The following is a 22,270-nucleotide window of genomic DNA, read 5'->3' on the forward strand; positions in this document are numbered from 1 at the left end:
GTGTGTGTGTGTGTGTGTGTGTGCGTGTGTGTGTGTGTGAGACAAAATAATTACCCGGTAGTCACTTTTTGATTTACCAACTGAAAATTGAAACAATGAATGACTATTTTCTTTCTCCATGTTGTGTGCTCTTTGTTTGTCCAGTGTGAGGTTAGGTTTGGTTTACACCTCTGCGAGGGCACGCTCTCTCACAAGTGGGCCGATCTTTGAGCTTGCCATGAAATCCCAGCGCCGTCACCTCTGACCTGCTACTAAGCCTCTCCCAAACAGGTCTGCATAATAAACAGAGAGTATCGGGAAGCATGTTGGTGTGGAGTCATGTTCATGAAATTGCACGCTTGCACCGCCTCACATTTCTGAGGTTTTCCTCTATGCTGCTTGCAGCGTGTAATCCAATTCAAAACATTGCATGCACCATCATTCCATCGCCATCCACTAAAAAGTGACAGTGGACCGAAATAGCGCACAGAAGTCAATGACACCACATTCCAGACTTCTCCATCACTTCCACACGTGAATTTCTTACATTTTCCTTTTATCTGCGGCACCTTGGATTTTACGAGCGGGATCAACATTTTTGTCCCATTGGAACGACCTTGTCCCCTGTCACGATTTCAGACTCAAAGGGAGACGGTATCAGAATTGGCTGCTCTCGCACCTGTTCGACCAGATATATTCACGTAACTTCAAGGTTTTATTATCTATTTTTGGATGCAATTTTTGCCTCATTGCAGTGTTTGTTTAACTCTAGTTGCGTTTCAGAATGAGCCTGAGAATGAAAACCACAAAAAGTTGTATCTCTGTTCTGAGAGTTTATTGGTTTTAATGTTTTTGTTTGCTTGGATTTTTATTTTTTGACATAACAACTTTATACTTGCCTTAATTTAATGAAGTTACTAAAAGCAAAGCATGGTTTAAAGCTAAATTTGTTTAATAATTACAGAGGCAGTGGTAGGTGTCATCTCACCCATAATTATTTACATCCCCACACTCATCAACAATGTGCTATATGATAGATGTGAAGTCCTCACACCCCTGTTCAAATAGCAAGTATTTGTTTTAAAAAAACATGCGACCAAGATTAATAATTTCAAAATGTTTTCCACCAGTAATATGTCCTTTAACTTTTTTTGTTTTCATTTTTATTTTTTTGCTTTTGCTTTCTGGTCGAAGCCTCAAGATGTTGTGCTAACTCTGACTGGCAGTTGGAAATGCTCCTTGTAACTCCCTTGACCTCGACTATAAGGCCCTGCTTCCAGCTAAAGAAAAACACCCCCAAAAATGGCGTTGCCATCAGCATGCTTGTACATCGGTGTCGCGTTTTTTACGACGGGTGTGCAAGGCTGATTTTGCGTCAAACATCTTTTGGAATCATGACCAAAATGTATAACCTTGCTTTCATGAGACCAAAACACATTTTCCCACGTTTGTTTGGCAGATCTTATACAGTCCTGTACACAATGTTATACACATGAAAAGTAGAAAGTATAGTGTCCTCTTTTTTTTTTCCAGCATGAAGTCATATTTGGTACAATTTAGGTATATCTTAATTCTCTGAACACAATCAATGAAAAATCTTTTGGTGGCTGTATTGCAAATTAATGTCCATATTTTCTTCTTAAAGTATTTTTGAATCAAGTTATGACATGATTAGTTTCTAACTCATGGACCTGTTTACTTACAAAAACATTTTAACAAATGAATGGATTAATTATCATATTTTTTGGACCATAAAGCATACGTGGAATCATTCTGATAATTCGACAGCTTTCTGTTATGTTTCTGTTATGTTCACATTCTCATTCTCATCCACAGCTAATCGCTAGAAGGCGTCAATATTTTCATCATAACGGAACTCCAACAACTTTCTGCTTCTGTGTCTAAGAATCATCGGAAATGTAGTCCTCCTAGCTGAGCTTTTCTCGTGACGTACAGTATTTCGAGTGTTACAATGTGGGCCAGCACTGGCTCAAGGTAAAAATTGACTAGCAATGTTCAACTTTTTTTTTTTTCATCCTCCGCTCAAAACCACCCCCATGTGGTTCCACGGAAAATAAAAGCAAGCGAGACACACGGCGCTATCCAATACTTTGTGTCTGTATCTGAACCTAGCATAATAGTGCTGAATCTATCAAATAAACATAGAGTACAATTAGAATAAACTATTTAACATAAAATGCTTCACAAAAATAAGCCGGAGTACATTATATATGAAGATATTTTAAAATAGTCGATTGGTATTGCGCCTAATAATACAGTGTGCCCAATGGTCCGAAAAATACGGTAATCAGACTGCTCTCTACAGGAGGCAAAGTGATCCTACAGTCCACGCAAAGGAGAGCCTTTCTGTAAACCGACATTGTGGGAAATTGAATCAATCAGCAAGCCAGCATTATGACAATAACTGAATGATTGTTTAACTGTATGCCACATTAATTAAAGCTCATTTCAACGCTATAATGTTCATTTTGTCTACTTATGGTTGAATTAGATTTAAGGTTTCTTTTTTCTAGACATGAAGAAAAAAACTCTTACTTGGTGTACAGTTTCGGGTGTCACCGGGAAGTATTGACAGCTCCATTGAAGGCTGAGGGGGAAAAAAGAAAGCATAAACCTAATTCAATACTCATTTTAATTATTATTCTGTTAGAAATATATGTATGGAACATAATGTTGACTTTGGCCATGAAGAAAAACAAGCTAGTGTGTTCAAGTTCTTAAATATACATGCACACACATACACATTATGCAGGTGTTTCTGAGCCGAGCAACAAGCTGTGTGGTTCCTGGGAGCAGCTGATGAAACACAGCCAACTTCCAAGATTTAGTCGGTGATGAACTCCACATAATAAGATGAGCTCAATTCCCTTATCCAAACATCTACAAGTGTTACCGACCTAACCTAAGACCACTCTTTAGGCTCACAAAAGTCACAACCCAGGCTCATGTTTTTTTCCCCTCCACTTTCAGGTCACTTAAAATAATCAGAGTTACTACACAGTGTTTCCAGAGAACTTGCTGCAGAGCATGGTTGGGGGGAAAGCAGATACTCTCTTAATCCAGCTGCTGCCGAAGCATCATTAATTCCCTTGATGAACCTGTAATCTGAGAGCTGGTAACCTGTGAACTTGTCATCCAAAGCACACAATTTGCGATGAATCACCCCCCCCTCCAAAAAAAAAAAAACAGGCTTATCTCTTACTTGTAAATGCACTACCAGTGAAGATTCTTTTTTTTTTCCTAAGGTGGGATATGAGCGTACTGCGGTCACGGCCGTTAGTGAAAGCATTAACTGAGTGCTGGAGTCAGTCCGTTTCCTGCCACGCGGGGTTAAGGTGTCACGACTTGAGCTCTGATTGAGTTACGGTCATGCTGCCTCTCAACACGGCTGCCACTCACATTTTGCCAAGACTCTGCAAGACCAATAGTCCTTGATGTGGCAATTACACATACACCACATACACACACACATACACTCACACACCTTCAAGAAAACCTGAGGTCTTTTAAAACTAATGTGTTTTCAGATTGTTTCTTCAGGGGTGTTATACAGCTGGGACACGTTCTGAATGATTGTTAGAGCTGGGTGTTAAAGCACAATACACTACATCCTGTAAACCTAACTAGAAACGGCACATAATGAAATTAAAATGTTCACATTAAGATAAGATAGGAAAACCTTTATTTGTCTCACAATGGAGAAATTCCCAATTTGCAGCAGCAAAGTTATGAAAGGGAAATATAGATATAAATATAAATATACATTCACTTCACTCGTGCAGTTCTTATTTGACACCCATGACAGAAACATTTATGCCACCAAAGAGAGGGCATATAAAACAGCTGGGATGCCTACTGTAACTCTTTCCTGGAGACAATAATATAAGAGTCTAAATGATCTTAAACTTTTTACTAAATGCACCATTTTCATTTAATTTGATCAATAACAACATAGACCACTGAATTTTGATTTAATCTTACTGATATGAGGATTTGAATTGTTGGCAGTTATCATTAAAAATGTGATTAATGGTTTCTAAAGGCGGGGGGGCGGGGGGGGATATTTTTCACACTTTTAATGCCAAAATATCTTTACTGTTCAGTGTCCCAAATGCAGTTTCATGATTTGCAACATTTTGGAAGATAGTGTCCAGCGTCTTCAGAGTTCCGTTTTTGGGATGTGGGGGGTTGAATGTTAATGCCGATCATTATGTTGTTGCAATACATCCCAGGGATCTGCAATCTGAAGGAGCAACCATTTTGCATTCACACAATAGCAAACAGCAGAATAGATGTTATTCCTGAGGTATGAATTTTACCATTATGAATGAATGAATGACTGAAGTTTATTGTCATCGCAGATGCACAAGATATAACAGCAATGATGTATAAAAACAAGAGTGTGACGGTTTTAATGACAATGTAGGATCATACGTGCGCTTGTATCTGCAGTTTGAAGGGTAATGCATGTAAATTGTACAACTCACTTGGTTGCTATGAAGCTGTTTGTCTTAACTGCACTTTTCTTTTTACCATGATGCAAAAAGTGTCTTTTAGTGGTCCACCACCATTTCCTCTGCCAGTGGGTTCTATTGGCAAATCTGTGGATTTAAGTCATTTTTGGTGTCTATGATCTTTTCCACACAAGTTTAAGAAAGCTTGTTGTTCAGATCATATTTGCATTGAACTGCCCTAAAATGACAGCATACATCGATTGACTGTCTTTATTATTATAGTCTAAATATTTTAAGTCATCACTAGCTTTGGAAACTAGGACTTCAGAATGGGAGACATTTACACATAGAAAACCAAGGCGGGGAAAAAAAAAACTAGCATGAAAAAAGTGTCATTTTAAGCAATATGAGAGCTCCTAGAAGGACAAAATGAGCTGTGTATGAGTGTGCTGCCCATCTGTGCACTGTCATATGCATTCAGACTATAACAGACAGTTTACTGCATACCTTGTGATTTGTAAACATGCTCTTAATATTTTTTTTAAACAGATGAAAGTTGTGGTCATACTATTTTCACTCCAGCACTCTAGGTGGTTAGTGTGTGCTTCCTGATCTTTTTTCCAAATGTCAAATAAATTAAGGAAAACTAAACATGCTTGCCGTCCCCTGCGGATATGGGGATGACTGTGAGAAAGAAAAATAATTCCTGGATCCACACCTTTTATCCACTTCTATGTTTAGCTTTTTCAAACGAGGGGGGGGGGGTGCAAGTATTATGTAACACATTGGAGAAAATTATCTACCGGTAAATCGTTTTTTCATAATCATTCTGAGACATGCAACATACCCCTAATAAATGTGTAGTGTTTATCACAGTGGATATTGTCCAGACTTGCCTGCATTAAGTGAAAATCCATATAGAGAGAGACCATAAAAATAATATGTTTCCACCCCCCCCCCGCCACACACACACACACACACACACACACACTTAACCCAATTACACCTATTAAGATACACATTGTAAATATACAGTATTTGAACACAAAAGGCGATGCATTTCAGACTTGGGCCTTCAGTGGGCAATTTCGTGACCTAATTCAGGTCTTAATCCAACCACTATCGGATCACAGTTTTACACAATACAATACAATACATGCTGATTTATATAATATAAAAATGTGAGTGGCATTACAGAGAGAGAGGGAGAGAGAGAGAGAGAGAGAGAGAGAGAGAGAGAGAGAGAGAGAGAGAGAGAGAGAGAGGGTGGGTGGGGGTATTTTTTGAGGCTGATGCCATAATGGCAAAAGCAAGAAACCTAGCTAAACCTTTATCTTCCAATACATCACCTCCAAACACCTTCAAACCATTTTACTACAATATAGCAGTCCGCAATCACTATTTATCTCATTACATTACCAAAACATAAACACTTTTTTTTAATATGTCATACTCACCAGAGATGCTGATTATGAATCCATCCTTGTTTGCTCCTCAGAGCTATAGTTCTGTAGTTGTAGTTGTGTGGCGTAGTCACAATTAGCTAATTGTTTGTTTGTTTGTTTGTTTGTTTGTTTGTTTGTTTATTGAACATAAAACATTGTTATGCTCAGGTGCCGAATAAATCCTTTCCCGCATTGGAAAACGCCACCCTGTTTGACCTATCGTCACAATTTGCAGTTTTTCTTTATAAGTATGTCTTGAAAAGTATTGTTTTAATGATGTTCGACATTAGTCCTCCACTGTCACATATTGCCAGGCTTCTTCGCGTTGATCAACCAATCAGAGGACAGAATAATGCAGACATTACTCTAAGCCAGGTGAAACTGAGAGCGACTTCTTGGCTACTGATTAGTGCAAACAAGGGCTACCAACCTGATACACATATTTGAAATTTAAAAATTACTTTTAATCATCCATCCATCCGTTTCCTATTCCACTTATCTTCACAAGGGTCGCAGTCGTGCTGGAGCCTATCCCAGCTGCTTTTGCTGTCTTCGGGCAGTTGGCGGGCTAAACCCTGAACTGGTGAACCCTCCTCTAAGTTATTCTGAAAGAGACAGAATGGTGAATCTAAAATTTGATTGTTTAATTTTTTTTTTATATCCAGCCATTGCTAATGGTGTGTATGTATATGTGTATGTGTATGTGTACACTGACATAGCAACACAGACTGTAGATTCTACAGTGTGTCAAACATATGGCCCGCGAGCCAGAACCGGCCCCCAAGGAGATTTGATTAGGCCCGCAGGATCATTTAAAAATGGAAAAAATGCATAAAAGACACGGAATGAATATTTTTAATTAGGTGCAATTCGTGGAGTATCTGCTAGGGGACACACTGTTTTGATCAGAGTAGAAGACAACAGCAGAGAAGAAGATAGAGAGATAGACCCAACACAGCAGACGCTATCAAGGACATGTGAATACTTTATTCTTTACACATTTAATAGCACTCTCCTTAGTTTGTAAAGTGTAAGCAGGTATTACATTTAGATTTTATATGCACATGTGTAATTGGTTTAAAAATTCCCTTTCTTTATAAATCTTGTTTAATCTTAAAATGCATTACAATATTTTACACTACCAATTACTTGTTAAGTTTTTGTGCCTTTGTACAATCAGTGGGATCAGTTGCAATGCATATATGTGAATGATAAAAGTAAATTGCGCATTTGTCTAAGGACATCTAAGGTGCTTCATGAAATGTTTTTTTAAAAGATATGTTCATTAAATTTCACCATTTTCCTCATGTCCTTATGCTTCTTTTGACCAAAACAAAGGAGAAACATATTATTTGGGTTATTTATAGCAGAGTATTACATAATTTTAATGGTCTGGCCTACTTGACATCAACAGAGGCCGTATGTAGCCCACAATGTGAAATGAGTTTGACAGCCCTGCTGTAGAAGCTGAAATCAGATTGGACAAAAAAAAAACCGTAAGAAAAAACACACTACTGGAAGCTGTGCACCCACGACACATGCTATGAAATGAAGATAAACTGTTGAAAAAAAGGAATAAATTTTTTTTACATCATTTGTAAATGTAGCTCAGTGTTTCTGATTGTGTTTAGGCCTTGGAGTGCCTGACTGCACGCCACAGAAGTGACAGCATCACTTTACGGCCCATGGTGCAAGTCTGTTCACTCGCTTCTCCTCTTTGGGTCTCCCTCAACCTTTATGGCAGCACTGTGGCACTTTTTAGTTTTTCTCGAACTCTGGAACAGATCATGTGTTTTACGCTTAGTTTGCATTCATCTGGTATTGTGTTCCTGTGATCAAGCCTTTGTCCCTGCCTGGTCTCGGCAGTTCTGCTGCCCTGGTATCAACCAATCCACTCTCTCCATCCGTTCCTGTCTTGTGAATATGTGCCTCATTCCGTGCGTATTTAATTGATCCTGTGAAGGACCTGTTGACTTTTTTGTCATATTTTTTTGAGAATGCACTATTGCTTTGTTGGGTTCCCTGAACTTGGGTCCACCTGTTGTTTTTGTCTCAACGCCACCGCGCCAACTCCCTCTCATTACATCGGTAAGACCGTCCAAATTTGTTGGTTAATCTTGGGAACACACCTGCACTTCTATTGGCAATGGAAAATTTAAAGCTACCTTGGAGCACAGTAATTTGGGTTCACATGTTTTTTTTGTACCGGGATGGCAGAAATTGACTTGGGCAAAAGTCTGGAAATTACCAATGCAAACCATATGTGTGCAAACAGATTATAATGTCTTATAATATTTATAATGCTTCTGCAGGAAATTTAATATGTAACATTTTATCAACTCTACCGCTCTTTTCTAAGCATTTTGTTGGTGTGGAAAATGTCTTAACGGTGTTAAAGATGGTGGTAAACTGACGTGAGGTAAAAACTGAGTTTGTATTAATAAAACACCTTGAAATCATATATTAGTTCCAGATCCTTGTTTTAAGTTGGACTCCTTGTTTATGGCCCTTATGTAGGTTATTTTGGTTGGAGCCTTAATGTTGCCCACCCAGTGCAACGCATGTGTGATCATGCACCCACACGCAGGCAAATGATTGAGCGCTCTTCTTTTGATAAACCCCTGAATCAGCATGAGTAGAACCATCGATTGGTGACTTAATTCCCAATTCAAATTATCATCCTGGGTCCATACCCAAGGTTGACATGAGCCTTGAGCTTTGGTGCAACTAAACTATATTCTGCTTCCCATTAGCCCTCTGTTTTTCTCGAACACACACACTTCCCCCATCTTTCTCCACTGTATACTTCTCTCTCGATGCAGCTCAGGTGCTGATACAAGCAGAAATCTTGCACGCCCCATCGCTCCCAGAGCACATACGCTCATACACATTGAGCACACGCACACATACACACAAATACACCCCCTCATACACCTTCATTCACCACACCCCTTTGGAAAAGCCGAGGGGAGGCAGCATAAGTCTCCTTGCTCTTTGCTGTGTTAGCATGGAGGCAATATGAAGCACTGGGAACACTGTAGTTTGTTGAGGGATGATGCAGCTTCAGCACATACGCGGTGCGGGGAGCAGAAAATAAGAGATTATTACGTTGATGCATGGGCGGCTATAGTCTTAAGTCACCGAGGTTGTGGCCTTTCTCTCTCAATGAGGATATAGTGGCCAATAAGTATACTATGTCAGTGCAAAGATAGAGAGAGTTGAAGGAGAAGAGGAGTGAGAAGTAGTAAACAAGGACGAAAAGGCGAAAGGGGACGAGGAGGAGTGGACTGAGTCTGCTATTGTCTCTGCTTCATCAGTATCCTCTTATATAAATGTCAACTGTACAATTTCCCTCATCACTGTTTCACCACCCCACTGGCTTTATCCTCTCGTACAAGGGGAGGGACATCACTCGCTCACATCTCTTTTTATTGTTTTTCTCCATCGGCACTCCCAAAATCGCTTTACTCTTTCTCCCCCTTCCCCATGTTTCTCTCGCATTCCCTCCTTCCTGCTCTCCATCAGCTCTTTATCATTCTTTATCTCTCCTTGCCTCTCTCCCTCCTGCCTCTTTGCCTCTCATAGCAATGCGTCACTAGCCTGCCCCCATGAAACAAGTCAATTTTCTGCCAGCTCGGCGGAAGAATAAATCTCCCTGGCGCTGCTCAGAGCGATGGGGATATTTATCTAAGTGGAGTGTGTCCTCCTCGGCTCAACGCCACCGACTTCTCGTCTAAGGCGCTTTTCTAAAGGGGATGGAGGGAGAAATTGCTAAGGAGCGCCGGGAAGGGTAAAAGAGGTAAATGAAAGGAGAGGGGTCTGGCAGAAAACAAAAACATGTGGGACAAAGGCGTGAGGGGGAGAGAGAAGGAAGAATGGGAAGAGTTAGGAGGTGAAAATATGAAAAAGACAGATTGCTAGGGAAGTAAAGGAGACGCCTGGAACAAAGCCTATAAAGCAGTGCGACAGAGGAGTGAGGAAGGCGCATTAGTCGAGCCTGCTCGGGCTTAAACGGCAGGAACAGGCAAAGATGTGGATGAATGGCGGCCATCCTCCTCCAGGCCACACTCTTCCATTGGAGAGAGGGAGACGCTTGGCTTATTGAGCTCGCTGTGAAAAACGGAGAGGGCTTAGAGAGAGGCGACGATCAAGGATGAAACTGAAAATGATGACTAAATGATGAGGTTGCTGCTTTTTTTTTCAATATTTGATTAAAAAAGAAAAAAAAAGATAAGGACAACAGCATTGCATTCAGAAGCACTGAAAAACAGATGCAGTTTTCTACTGATTAGTAGGATCACCAGCATGAGGTGAATATATTCCGAATAGAATTGTATCTCTTACATTTTTAATGCAGAGTGATATTTTGCAGTTTAACAAGTCAGGAGATTTAAAAGGATTGGGGCAGCAATGGGGTATTTGTAAGGGGAGGGGGCAGGGGTGGTGCTTTTCTCGCTACCGGCATTAAAGCAAAGTAAATAGCTGTTGTGTCTCATTACCATTCAATTTTAAAAGGGACTGTTAGTATAATGAATGGCTTTGTTATTTTCTATGGACTTCGGCTTACCTCAGTATTAAGAAGAATAATTCCATTTTTCATGTCGGATAAAGTCCAAGCTAATAGAGCCTTTGCAATTAAAATGGTCAATTTTGCTTATGCACAACAGGCGCTTTGTAATACCATGTTTTGGTCTTAATTACCTACCATAACCACATGATATACTGGAAAGAAGGTTCTTTAGAGGGAGAGTATCATACTGTATGTAACAAGACACACAGAAAAAAACTCCAGGAAAGCATACTGTAAATATGTGTCAGAGTGTCGTATTTCATTTTGGGCGTTTCCGCTCAAATAGAAAAAAGTAACACAAAACAGCAATCACAAATCATAACTTAATGTTGAATGTTTGCTTGTCATGTCAGTGTAAAATTCCGGTGGATCAAAAAGCTTCTAGTCTGCTCTTTAGAGAAATGTAGAAAATGCTTTCCAATTATATCAAGGTTAAAGGTTAAGAACCCAACTCACCCTTTTGGCCTGAGGTTTTCTCTTGTTTATGTTATCACCATTACTACAACACGTTTATGGACGATGCCATCAAATCCTTTTTGAATTGGCTATCAAATTAATCCTGATTCTGTCGAGTCAGCCGTGCACTTGAGTTGTTATTCGAACTAGTATTGGACTGGACATTTCATTAAGTACACTTGCACAATTTGTTCGGGATAAAAAATTATGTACAACCTATAGAATTTACTCAATGAATGTAGGGTAACACATGACAGCCACTTTAATTGGGTCAATTTCAATCAGATATTTGTATAAAGAGTACCATATTTCAAACGCTACGAAATACTTAAAGAGTAAAATTTACCTCACCATAATTAGATTCCGCAACTAAATTACCCATTCAAATATAGGTAAAAATACTCATGATTTTTAGTATTAATGCTACTATCAACTAATAGTTATTACCCAAAATGTAAAAAAAAAAAAAAAAAGTAAAATGGCCAATGGGCATTTACTTACTATTGAAAGCTCTATAAGAGTCTTCTCATTCACCTACTGATGACCGAGCATCAGTAGAAACTGGGGGATCAGTATTTTGCTTAAGGACACAATGACATGATCACAGGGGCTGAGGATTGAACCCCCAACCTTTATGTTGGGAGTCGACCAATGTACCAACTGAATGAAGTCAAGTAAAATGCTATACTTTAATATTTTGTACATTCAGCTTGACAACATACGTGCAGTATTTGACCTGCTATTTAAGGCTGTAATATTCATGTTGTCACTAGATTAGCATGATGAATGCAAACACTTCATTAGAGACAAATGAAAGCTGTCTTGACACGATTATAGCAAAAACAATAACAGCACTGTGTGAGCCATGCAATGATTGATAATACTGCAGGGTTCAATAGTGGTGGGCTTAACCAGGCTTTCCCCAAGGGGGTTTCCTTTGGTATTAGTCAGACAAATCCCTTTGTCAACCTCTCCCCTTGCCATTTTTATTCATAAGCATTTGGCCCTAAGAAAGACATCAAACCTAGAATACAACGAGAGGTCAACATCATCTTTGCGCAATGTTAACCTCTGCATTGATGAAGCTAATTCACATTTCCTCAGTCCAGCCTACGGGGGTTCCGCAGAAAGGGGGAGGAGGACCTGAGGGAGCCAGTGATGTGTGTGTCTATGAATACATAGGGGTGTGTGTGTGCGTGTGTGTGTGTGTGTGTGTGTGTGTGTGTGTGTGTGTGTGTGTGTGTGTGTGTGTGTGTGTGTGTGTGTGTGTGTGTGTGTGTGTGTGTGTGTGTGTCATCAACCACTTTGTAGAGAGTGTCCCTCTTGACCCGGGGCCCTCCACATGGGGTTTGTATTGATAGTGTTTCGTGAAAGGAGGGGAAAGTGAATGTTGTCCAAACTGATTGGAATGACAATGGGGGCATATGGTTGTGTGAGTGTTGCTGTATGGTCATGGCAGCCACCATATTCCTCTGTGCAGGGTTTCCAGGTGCTTCATAATCGGACCCACTGAGAGACGACAAATCATACACAAATGCGACAGTTTGGCTCGTGGCTCTTCTTCCCATTGGGTGGGCGTCTTCCTCCAGCTCCTCACTACCACCGTTCCAAGTTATAGAACTCACTCATCGCCGTTAGTGATCGCGAAAACACTGGACCCGATCGTCAGTGGGAATCATTCGTTACTGTCCTTTTTTTTTTCCCCAAGAAGTAAGTCCCACAGAGAGGCGCAGAATACAGATGTCAGCAGCAACATCCCCTTCCACACAAAAGCCCTTCTCATGAATACGCAGCTCCACCCTAATGACTATTCAATACAGTCTTCAGGCTGCAGATGAACGGCCATTCCGCCGCAGCATCTGCTGTGGGCCCAACTCGCCAGACGCCAGCCTTGTAAGAGGCTAATTGAAAGACAGAGGCCACCTCTCGGTGTTTGTTTGTATTTATGTGTGCGTGTGACTGAAAGAAGAGAAACAAGGGGGAACACAAGTGTCAAAGGGTGGAGAAAATGAGGAACAGCGAGCGATGGGTAGAAGGAGGACAAAAATTGTAGCCCCCACAGAAAGAACAGCTGACCTCTCAGCATTTGTTCCCATGCGGCCACATTGGAAAACCCCAAATGGGCTTTGAATGATCTCGAAGCAATCCTACTTCATGTACGTAATTAGAGTGGCCCTTTTTTGGGCATTCATGTTTGAATTAGAGAGGCTACAATTTCGTTCAAAGAGGCACTTGACACATGCTTACCATGTGGAAAAAAAAAATACAACAGGTGCTGCAGGTAACAATGGCTGAGATGAACAATAAGTGATGATGGGTTATATCTTTTAATACAGGCACATTTGCAGAAGAGTTGCATCGGAAAAAAATATAGCACTCATTTCCCTTCTATTAATACAGCAGATTAGTTTTCCTGCTTTTCGCCTCCAGGCATCTTTATTCTACTTTGTAAGTCTTTGCATCCAAAAAAAAAAAAAAAAAAGGCTGCGCAAACGAAAACTGAAGGATTGCTGTCATAATTCTCCCCAGTTCTCCTCTGGCAGTTTTTACTAGCAAAAGCAGTGAATAATCTTTACCATTCAGGCCATCCCAAATAACACAATCCTTCAGCACTACAGCTTACTGTGTTTTATGGTGAAGTGCAGATGAGAAAGAAAAACACATTGAAATGATGCACTGCCCCTGCTGCCGCGTCTGCTGCTGCAGGATAGCATTCAAACAGTGCAGAGGAGAGATTCGCAAGTCGTCAAATGTGGAAAACTAAATAGAAGAATGTAATATATAATTACCAGACACATTATTAGGTACACCTGAATCTCATGTGATCCAGAGTAAGAGCCGATCAAATGCTTGGCTATGATTTCACATTCAGGGTACCCTCTTAACAGATTTATTACGTGGCTAGTGTTGACATTTAGCTGGGTTTTAAATCGTGAATAAATGAAGATGCTTGATCGTTGAATGGCAATATGCGCTAGCTTTTAGGCAGAGCAAGATGCAAACTGTCACTCTCGATGTTCTTATAGCTTTTTGATAATCATTTGAAGAACGTTTAGCAAGATAATCGTTAATGTGTAGTCCGTCAGCGTGGCCTTACCGCCAAGTGGTGTATCAAACTTTACTTTTACAAAGCTTGAAATAATAAACACAATTAAATTAACTTCTCTGTAAGTGTCTGTGTTGAACTTCACTGCATCATCTGGAAGTGTTTCTATTTTCTGCCACTCCTTTGTAAGTAAATACAATTATCAAAAATGTTGCAAACATCTCTTGTGTGCTGTGCGGTTCTACATCACTGCAAACCACAATTACAATAATAAATATATTGTAAGTTAATACCTAATTAGAAATTGGACTATCATCCATTAAGGTCTGATGCAGGTCAGTTATGTCTCCTTAGATTGTACTATTGTTAATGAAGAAATCCTTCTTCAGGAATCAGTGAGTGTACCGTTTGTTGTATAGTCACATATCCTAAAAAAAAAGGACAAAGATCATCAAAAGGGAGGTATGATAAGTGTACACGTATCTTATTGCTGGCCACATACAATTGCGGGACGAGTGTTTTCTGCGAATTAGGAAAGCTTACGTTCATGCTACACTGACAACAAGTGTACATGCAAGCCCCAAACCACACCAGTATGGTCCGACATGCTGTTACCGCCTGGCAGGGCTGACAGAGAGAATAACCCACCAGTGTATGCTTCATGCACATCCTTTTTATCATGTCAAAATGTTATTTTAAAATATCTATTGGGTGAAACTATGGTATCAAAATACACAACAGTGACTTTGTCTTCCATCTAGAGAGCCATGAAAAGGTTTCTTTAAAGAGGGGGTAACACTGCATTATGCACTCCCCATGGGGCAACGTCTGTGCGTCTTGTATTTCTTGGGAGTCCGTGCACCTGTTTGTGCTTTTCCTTGCATTGGGGGAAAATGTCCTGACTTGTAATTTATTGATTGACTGTTGTGTTCAGCTGCATTAAATGTCCTTGTTTATCCCTTCAAACACCTTTCAGGGGTTTTGAAAGATATCAGATCAATTTTATGTCAGGTTACAATGAGTCCGCTGAGTGAAAGATTCTTTAAAAAAAAAGTACACGCATGCTATGTACCATTAGCCTAATCGCATAATTGCCTTTATTCCTATTTAACTTAATGTTACAACATCAATCCAAAAAAATACCAATGTTCTTGCTAAAAAATTGTGTGGGGTTTCACCACAGCACGCCTTCATTTTTGTGTAGATTCTCCAGGTTATGGTAATCCGCAGAGGTTAAATCAAGGCAATTGGACTTGTCTTGCTGTTGTCAATTTTTTGCATTTTAGCTTGTTTCACTCCCAAAATTAAATATGACTGAAGCAATTATTGCTATTAGGCAAATTATGTTGTTTTGTATTGATACGTACTATAATAATAATCAATGGGCGTATTTTTTCTATCCGTCTATGCCAACAATTTTTGACTTGGTAGTATATCAATTTTTAAAAATGCAGTGAAAACAAACATTTATTTTTCCATGAAAAAGTTCAATGAAATGTAGTTACTATGCAATCTAAACATTTCATTGAAATGTTACTGAACAAAGCCACATTGTTGTTTTTAGATAGAGGATACTTGTAATATCTTAGCACTGCCAAGAATTATTATGTATCCCTGCATGAAAAGATATTAAATTCTTATTGTGCAATCATCACTAACATTCCTACAATCTGTAGTTAAGATACTTGAAAGAATACAGTGCTGAGAAAATATAAAAGGATTTGACACATTTGTTAACTAGGTTACTCACAATTGTTAGACTGAGGAAAGCAAAACTGAAGTTGTGCCATTGTAATTTTGCTTGACAAAAATGTGTAAGAGGTGAAAAATACAAACACCTGCATGGCTAGCCACTGTTAGAAATACATGATGGGGGATTTGAGTGAAGTGACCTTGGACAAGGCCGTTGTAAAGGGCACAGTGGCATCCAGCGAAGACAAAAGGTGTGCTGAGAGGCGCCATGCTCTTACACTGATCGGACTGTTGTTCTGAGGTTCCAGCAGCACTGCCACTGTACTGCAAGGCAGGGAAAGGCGGGCCGTCAGGGATTTGTTAGGGGCCTGTTATTACATCTCCAGTCACATAAAATATGGCTGCCTCTCCACAGAGCCGACTGCCAGATAAATCCACTCTCCTCCAATCACACTGGCCCTTGCGAAGAAAGCGCCCAATGGTGCGCCTCAGAGAGTGACCCTCTGGTAATGACATGTGATTTATACAGTACATGTTTTATACAGAGAGACACAAGACGAGAATCACTCTGTCTCTATTTTCTTGCTTTCTATATATGGTGAGGTGGGAGTTAAGGGGCCTTTGGGAGAGTGGAGATCTGACACCCAACTTTGGGGTCTCACAAAATGGCTACAATGTGGATTGTTCCCCTGCAGCTGTCAACTAACAGCCGCCTAAGCCTGCAGTGGGTGCTGCGTCTCCTCGCATGAGGTCACGAACACATAGCAGGATGGAGCTTGGAGCTAACAGACTGCAGTGTGGAAGGCCTAAATCAACACCTGGTTGGGAAGAGGTGAAAGGGGAGAGGCTGTGCAGACTACAGAAGCACCGGGAAATGTTACAGATGTATGAGATGCCAAACATCAGCTTTAACGGAAAACAAGTCAATTAAGATCACTCTGCCAATTGAGAATCAAAAGCATCTGACTGACACAAAATGGTCAGTGTCTGGAATTGCAAGAGAATGAGTGATACTGTTGTCTCCTGCATCCACAGTCTAAAGGCTATAAAGACATTAAGCCCCTTGATAGAAGAGCTTAGAGGTGACTCAAAGCTTTACATTATATATATACTGTATGTGTGTATATATATATATATATATATCATACACACACACACACACACACACACACATATACACATTAAACATAAAGATTTGATTATTTTATAATTTTTAATTCCTTATTTAAAACAGACACTGGTAGTTGACTAATACAGCAAAATGCCCCCCCCCCCCAGTTAGTGTCAAATTCTCATTTGACATTATTTGCAGGTTTTACATCTCGAAATTTTCAGTCTTCCATCATGAAAAAAAACCAAAACATTTTACATTTGGTTTGAATAACTGCAAAGAGATTGGAAATATTTTGATATAAAACCTGAATTATTTGTTATTTGTTTTCTCATGAGCAACCCCAAACACATTTGTGCATAAACACATTTGGTGAAGCACAGAAAATAGATCACCTCTCAACAAAATACCACATAAGCAGTTACCGCTGAAATTAAACCTCAACCCCTGCAGCAGCAAATAAAAATGACAGGATCTATTATTCTCAACCGAGCAGATTATTGTTATTTGGTTTTGTTTTCTTTTAGCCTTCATTTTAATATTTCCTATGAAAATTACATCAACAACTATTAGCATGAAGGCAACGAATTACTGTGTGCAATATTGAAATTAACACAAACCCCACAAATTATTTCAGAATCATAATAAGAACAAAAACTTTAATAATATTTATATCAAACAGAATGTAATAATGAATAATCTTTCCACCAGCACGCTTAAATATAATTTAATCCATATTTCTGTTAAAAAAATATATAAACACAAAAAATCACTAACAATAAAAGTGAACAATTTGAAGAAAAAAACTAAACGATTCAATTATTATTATTATTATTATTATTATTATTATTATTATTATTATATGGGTAAATTGTATTTATGTTCAAAATTGCATTTCGCAAACCCGGGATGCCAAACCTGCACGGCGCAGGGACATTTGAGAGAAGATGAAGTAGTTCTTGCAAGTACTAAAAAGGAAGGGAAAGGGAGGAAAAAGAAGCTATTGCCTGAATTATGAGCGCGCTTTGGTGATGCTGAGAGGGCCGCATGCTGCTCCTCTCTGGCGCCCCAGAGGAGGCATCATCAGAGCTGATATATGGCTCAGCTCGACTTTACCTTTACAAAAGAAAGAATCATCCAGTTTTGGTCGCGAGAAAAACAAACATCCTTATGACTAACTTCGACAACAAACCTGTGTCCACTCGTCGAATAATCCAATTTCTGTCACAAAATGAAAGAACGCAAAGCGTCGCCAGCGGAAGGTGAACTTTTATCCGTAAAAAGGCTTAAATAGGCTACGGTTTGTGATTTCTCTCCCTCTCTCCCGTTTGCCCCCCCCCTCCCTCCTTTTCTCGTTCTCACCCCCCTGCCACCTCCCCCCTCATTGACTCCACAAAGCTATTCTCGTAAGTCACCACACGACTAAATTAGACCGAAGATGATATGAGTACAACGCATGATAATTCCACCGGGCTCCTCCTCCTCCCAGCCATGCATCCTAATTAATGGGACCCCCCCCCCCCCTTCCAGTCGCAAAAACCTCCGCGCTGGACCGCAACATAGTCAAAGAGTGAAAGGGAAGAGGGCGAAAGTGCCACTGGAAATAATTGATTCGCTACCAGTCAATGATAACTTGTTAGTAATCGTCAAGTGTTTGGAGCTCGCCATTTTCAGGGAGGCTTCTCGTCGCACCGGACTCTGGAGGAGCACTTTGAAGGCATCCCGTTTTGGAATAAGATTGTCCACCTTCAGTCTCCCACTGTTATGTGACTTTTGCAACCCATCTCCCCTGCATAGCCGCACTCGTTTTCAGATCTGATTTTCCCCACCCCGACCCTGCAGTCCAACTCACCACCAGTGATGACATCCAAAGAAGTGGCCAAATGTGATGCGGGGGAAAACAGGAGGCGAAGCCCGCTGGACCACTTGCCTCCCCCCGCCAACTCCAACAAGCCACTGACCCCCTTCAGCATCGAGGACATCCTCAACAAGCCGTCCGTGAAGCGAAGTTACACTATTTGTGGCACGGCTCATCTCATCTCGTCCAGCGAGAAGCACCGCGCCTCTAGCTTGCCTCTGGCCAGCCGGGCTCTGCTCACCCAAACCTCGCCGCTGTGCGCCCTGGAGGAGCTGGCCAGCAAAACCTTCAAGGGGCTGGAGGTCAGCGTGCTACAGGCGGCAGAAGGTATGCACCTCAAATAAATGGGGTTTTTTTAATGATCATCATAATATCGATGCTACTCTGGAAAAAAATATTAAGGGGCATCTGCAAACGTATCCGATGCCAACGTACAACTACAATTAACCCGAAAGTCCCTCCTTGTTTTTGAAGTCATCCTATTTTTATTTTGTCTGATTGCTGATTCTCACGGTGGTCTCGCAATATCTGGACTGGGGCCTCGCACATTTTCTATAAATGTATACATTTATTGGACTCACTGGTCGCATAAATAGGAACACTTGCAGCACCACTGAGGTGTAATACAAGAGAATGGCTCAGTTTAGAGGTATGAATCGAACAATTGAGGTTGCTGTTTGCAGTGCACCGTGAGCCGAGATGTCGTAATCATTTTGGTTACATCATTTAGTCGCATTATTTGTAGACACGAGCTCCCGGTACGATATGAAAGACTGCAAACTGCAACCACAATAACTGTTAAATTATTGCCATTCAAAATTGAGTATAATTGTCTGATGACTGTGCAAGTGGTCATGCTGTTGTTCATGGCGCCGTGGCGCTGAACATTTCCCGTGTGATTTTCCTAATAAGGCATCGAATGTTTTTGTTTTTGTTTTAATTTGATTTGTTTTTAACGCCGTGCCCATTACTCTGCAGGGCGGGACGGCATGACCCTTTTCGGCCAGAGAACCACCCCGAAGAAGCGCCGAAAGTCCCGCACGGCCTTCACCAACCATCAAATCTACGAGCTGGAAAAGCGCTTCCTGTACCAGAAGTACTTATCCCCTGCCGACCGGGACCAGATCGCCCAGCAGCTCGGCCTGACCAACGCGCAGGTCATCACGTGGTTTCAGAACCGCAGGGCCAAGCTAAAGCGAGACCTGGAGGAAATGAAGGCTGACGTGGAGTCGGCTAAGGCTATCGGCCAGGTCCCCCTGGACAAGCTGGCCAAACTGGCCGACCTGGAGAAATGCGCCAACGGCACGCTGGGCCATCCGCGAGTCGACTCCCCCACGCGGGGGGGCCAGCAGGAGCACGATCTCGGCCAGAAAGTGACGAGGTCCCCGCTGTCGCCTTTCTCAGACCACACAACGAGCAAAGAGTGCTCGGAGGACGAGGACGTGGAAATTGACGTGGATGACTGATGGCGCTGTAGCGCGGGAGAGCCAAATAAAAAAAACAATTCATCAAGAAAAAAGACGATGGACACAAACACCGTCGAGGACTTACTTGTAACTTACTGCTTATATTGTGTACCACTTTTCTGAACATGTACCAAAATGTAATTATACTTTTGTACGGGCACTCATAGTGGATAAGCATGGATACACAACAAGAAGAAATATGCAGTGGTCATTCACGATATGTAACAAACAGTCTTTGCAATCAAAGCAATATGGTCAAAAATGACACGTGTAACTTATTACTATTATGATTATTGTTCTTGTTATTTTTTTAACGCCAACACACAAACAGGCGCGCGCACACGCACATTCAGAACCTGTTCGTTCCATTACTTTTCATATAGGGCCTGCCCTCACCCAATCATGTTTTGCATGCAAATGCATGATTTGATTTGTGATTACTGTTCTATTTATTTTACGTAGTTTTTTCCCCGTTTGTTTCTTTTTTAATGTAAATGTTTTGTGTTTCGTGAGCCACTGCGGGCTCCTGTCCTCTTTTCACCTTGTGCCGCAGTGCATGAAGATTGGGATTTTCTTTCCTACGATGAGGCGTTTTATCTGATGCCGAAAAAACTCCTTTTTATTGCGGTGATTTTCATTCTTTTTTTTTTTTTGATTACTTTGTTTGGATACCGTTTGTTATTATTTGAACACCTGTAAGTGCCTTTCTAAAAATCAGGATTTGAAAACCAATTAATGCACAGACTGCAATGTACATAGGCAACAATGGGAATAAAATGACTTTTTTCCCCGCTGAATATTTCCTTTACGCTGTAATTCTTAACCAATAATTTTTACTTTCTCTACTGCAGACTAATAAAAACCGTGCTATACGACACGCCGCTCGGGCGTGTAAAGCCATCAAACGCGTCTATTTAAACGTATTATACTGCACTCTTTAATCCCTTTGTGTCCTTTTCTACGAGGATGCTCGAAACATATTGTGGTCCGGAATCTCCCATGTCCTTTCACGTCTTAAATGCGTATCATGGCTTCTTGACCCGCAGACGTGTTTCTCTATTCGGGCCAAAAATTTATGTGAGAAACACAAATCTGGCCCCGGCAAATAAAGAGGAGGATGCCACGAAAACACAAAGTTTTGGCCCACTTTCTGCCGGCCTTTGGGGGGCTTTTTTTGTTCTGCGGGTCCAGGCCGTAATTTTGAGCGTAAAGCATGAAAAGTGGGGACAAATGAGCAGCGTTCCCCGATGGGCCGAGCCACAAAGGCGCAGGGCCGCCCCCCGCTGCCTGCAATACTGAGACAAGTGTGTCCCACCGCACAAAAAGGACGCAAACGTTTGGAGGCCATATGGTTTTTGAAATTTCCTCACAATTTCGGACAATTTGATGGATTGAGTTAACCCTCCTTTTAAACAGTTGAAGTGAGTGCGAACAAAGACCATAATGCCTACATAGACTCTCCCTTCACGAGGGCATCTGCGGCTGTTAATGTCTGGCCCTTTTCTTTGCCTCCCGTTTTGAACAAGTCAATGAATTACAATGAAAGTGGACCTTTTTTTGTGAGTCGCTTGTCTTTCTCCGCTTTAGCTGCGGAATAATATGTTTGACTTTTGTCCAAGAAGGGTTTCTAAACAAGAAATGGATTTTTTTGAAAGTGTTTTTAATGTTAAGTAGGGAGCCCATAAAGAGTTGATACTGTGGCATTGATGCCAAAGCCTGGTTAGGGAGCCTTTTGTTTGTTTTCTTCCTTTTGCCTCTTTATTCCTTTTGTCTTTAAGGGGTTTAATGAAGCTGAAAACATGGTGATGTGAGAAAGAGAGAGTGTCACGAACAGCAACTCAAAAGGCTGCCTCCCGTTTAACCTCCTTTGTTCAAAGAAATGATAAGTAGACCTGCCTCTTTGTGTGGCTTGTTTTATAGTGTTTGCCTGTTTTCGCCCAACTTAAAACTGCAATAAGTTTATGGGACTGTATATATATATATATATATATATATATACATGTGAGAAAGAGAGAGTGTCACGAACAGCAACTCAAAAGGCTGCCTCCCGTTTAACCTCCTTTGTTCAAAGAAATGATAAGTAGACCTGCCTCTTTGTGTGGCTTGTTTTATAGTGTTTGCCTGTTTTCGCCCAACTTAAAACTGCAATAAGTTTATGGGACTGTATATATA

The 22,270-nt window shown here is 40.8% G+C and overlaps 1 protein-coding gene across 1 annotated transcript; it reads left to right on the forward strand.

Moving 5' to 3' along the window:
* The first annotated feature begins 18,320 nt into the window (after positions 1 to 18,320).
* lbx1b (ladybird homeobox 1b) lies at positions 18,321 to 20,895 on the forward strand. Its single transcript, XM_019889059.1, has 2 exons — positions 18,321 to 18,959; positions 19,611 to 20,895. The coding sequence occupies exons 1-2, from the start codon at positions 18,635 to 18,637 to the stop codon at positions 20,096 to 20,098; spliced, it is 813 nt and encodes a 270-aa protein (XP_019744618.1). The 5' UTR covers positions 18,321 to 18,634; the 3' UTR covers positions 20,099 to 20,895.
* The last annotated feature ends 1,375 nt before the right edge of the window (positions 20,896 to 22,270 follow it).

This window comes from Hippocampus comes, unplaced genomic scaffold (genome assembly GCF_001891065.2).
Source record: "Hippocampus comes isolate QL1 unplaced genomic scaffold, H_comes_QL1_v1.1 scaffold86, whole genome shotgun sequence".
Taxonomy (NCBI): Eukaryota; Metazoa; Chordata; class Actinopteri; order Syngnathiformes; family Syngnathidae; genus Hippocampus; species Hippocampus comes.

Excerpts from the sequence above, each read along its gene's own strand:
- lbx1b (XM_019889059.1), top strand. The coding sequence starts at position 18,635 with ATGACATCCAAAGAAGTGGCCAAATGTGATGCGGGGGAAAACAGGAGG. Across the intron at positions 18,960-19,610 it reads CGTGCTACAGGCGGCAGAAG|GGCGGGACGGCATGACCCTT; the intron begins GTATGCACCTCA and ends ATTACTCTGCAG.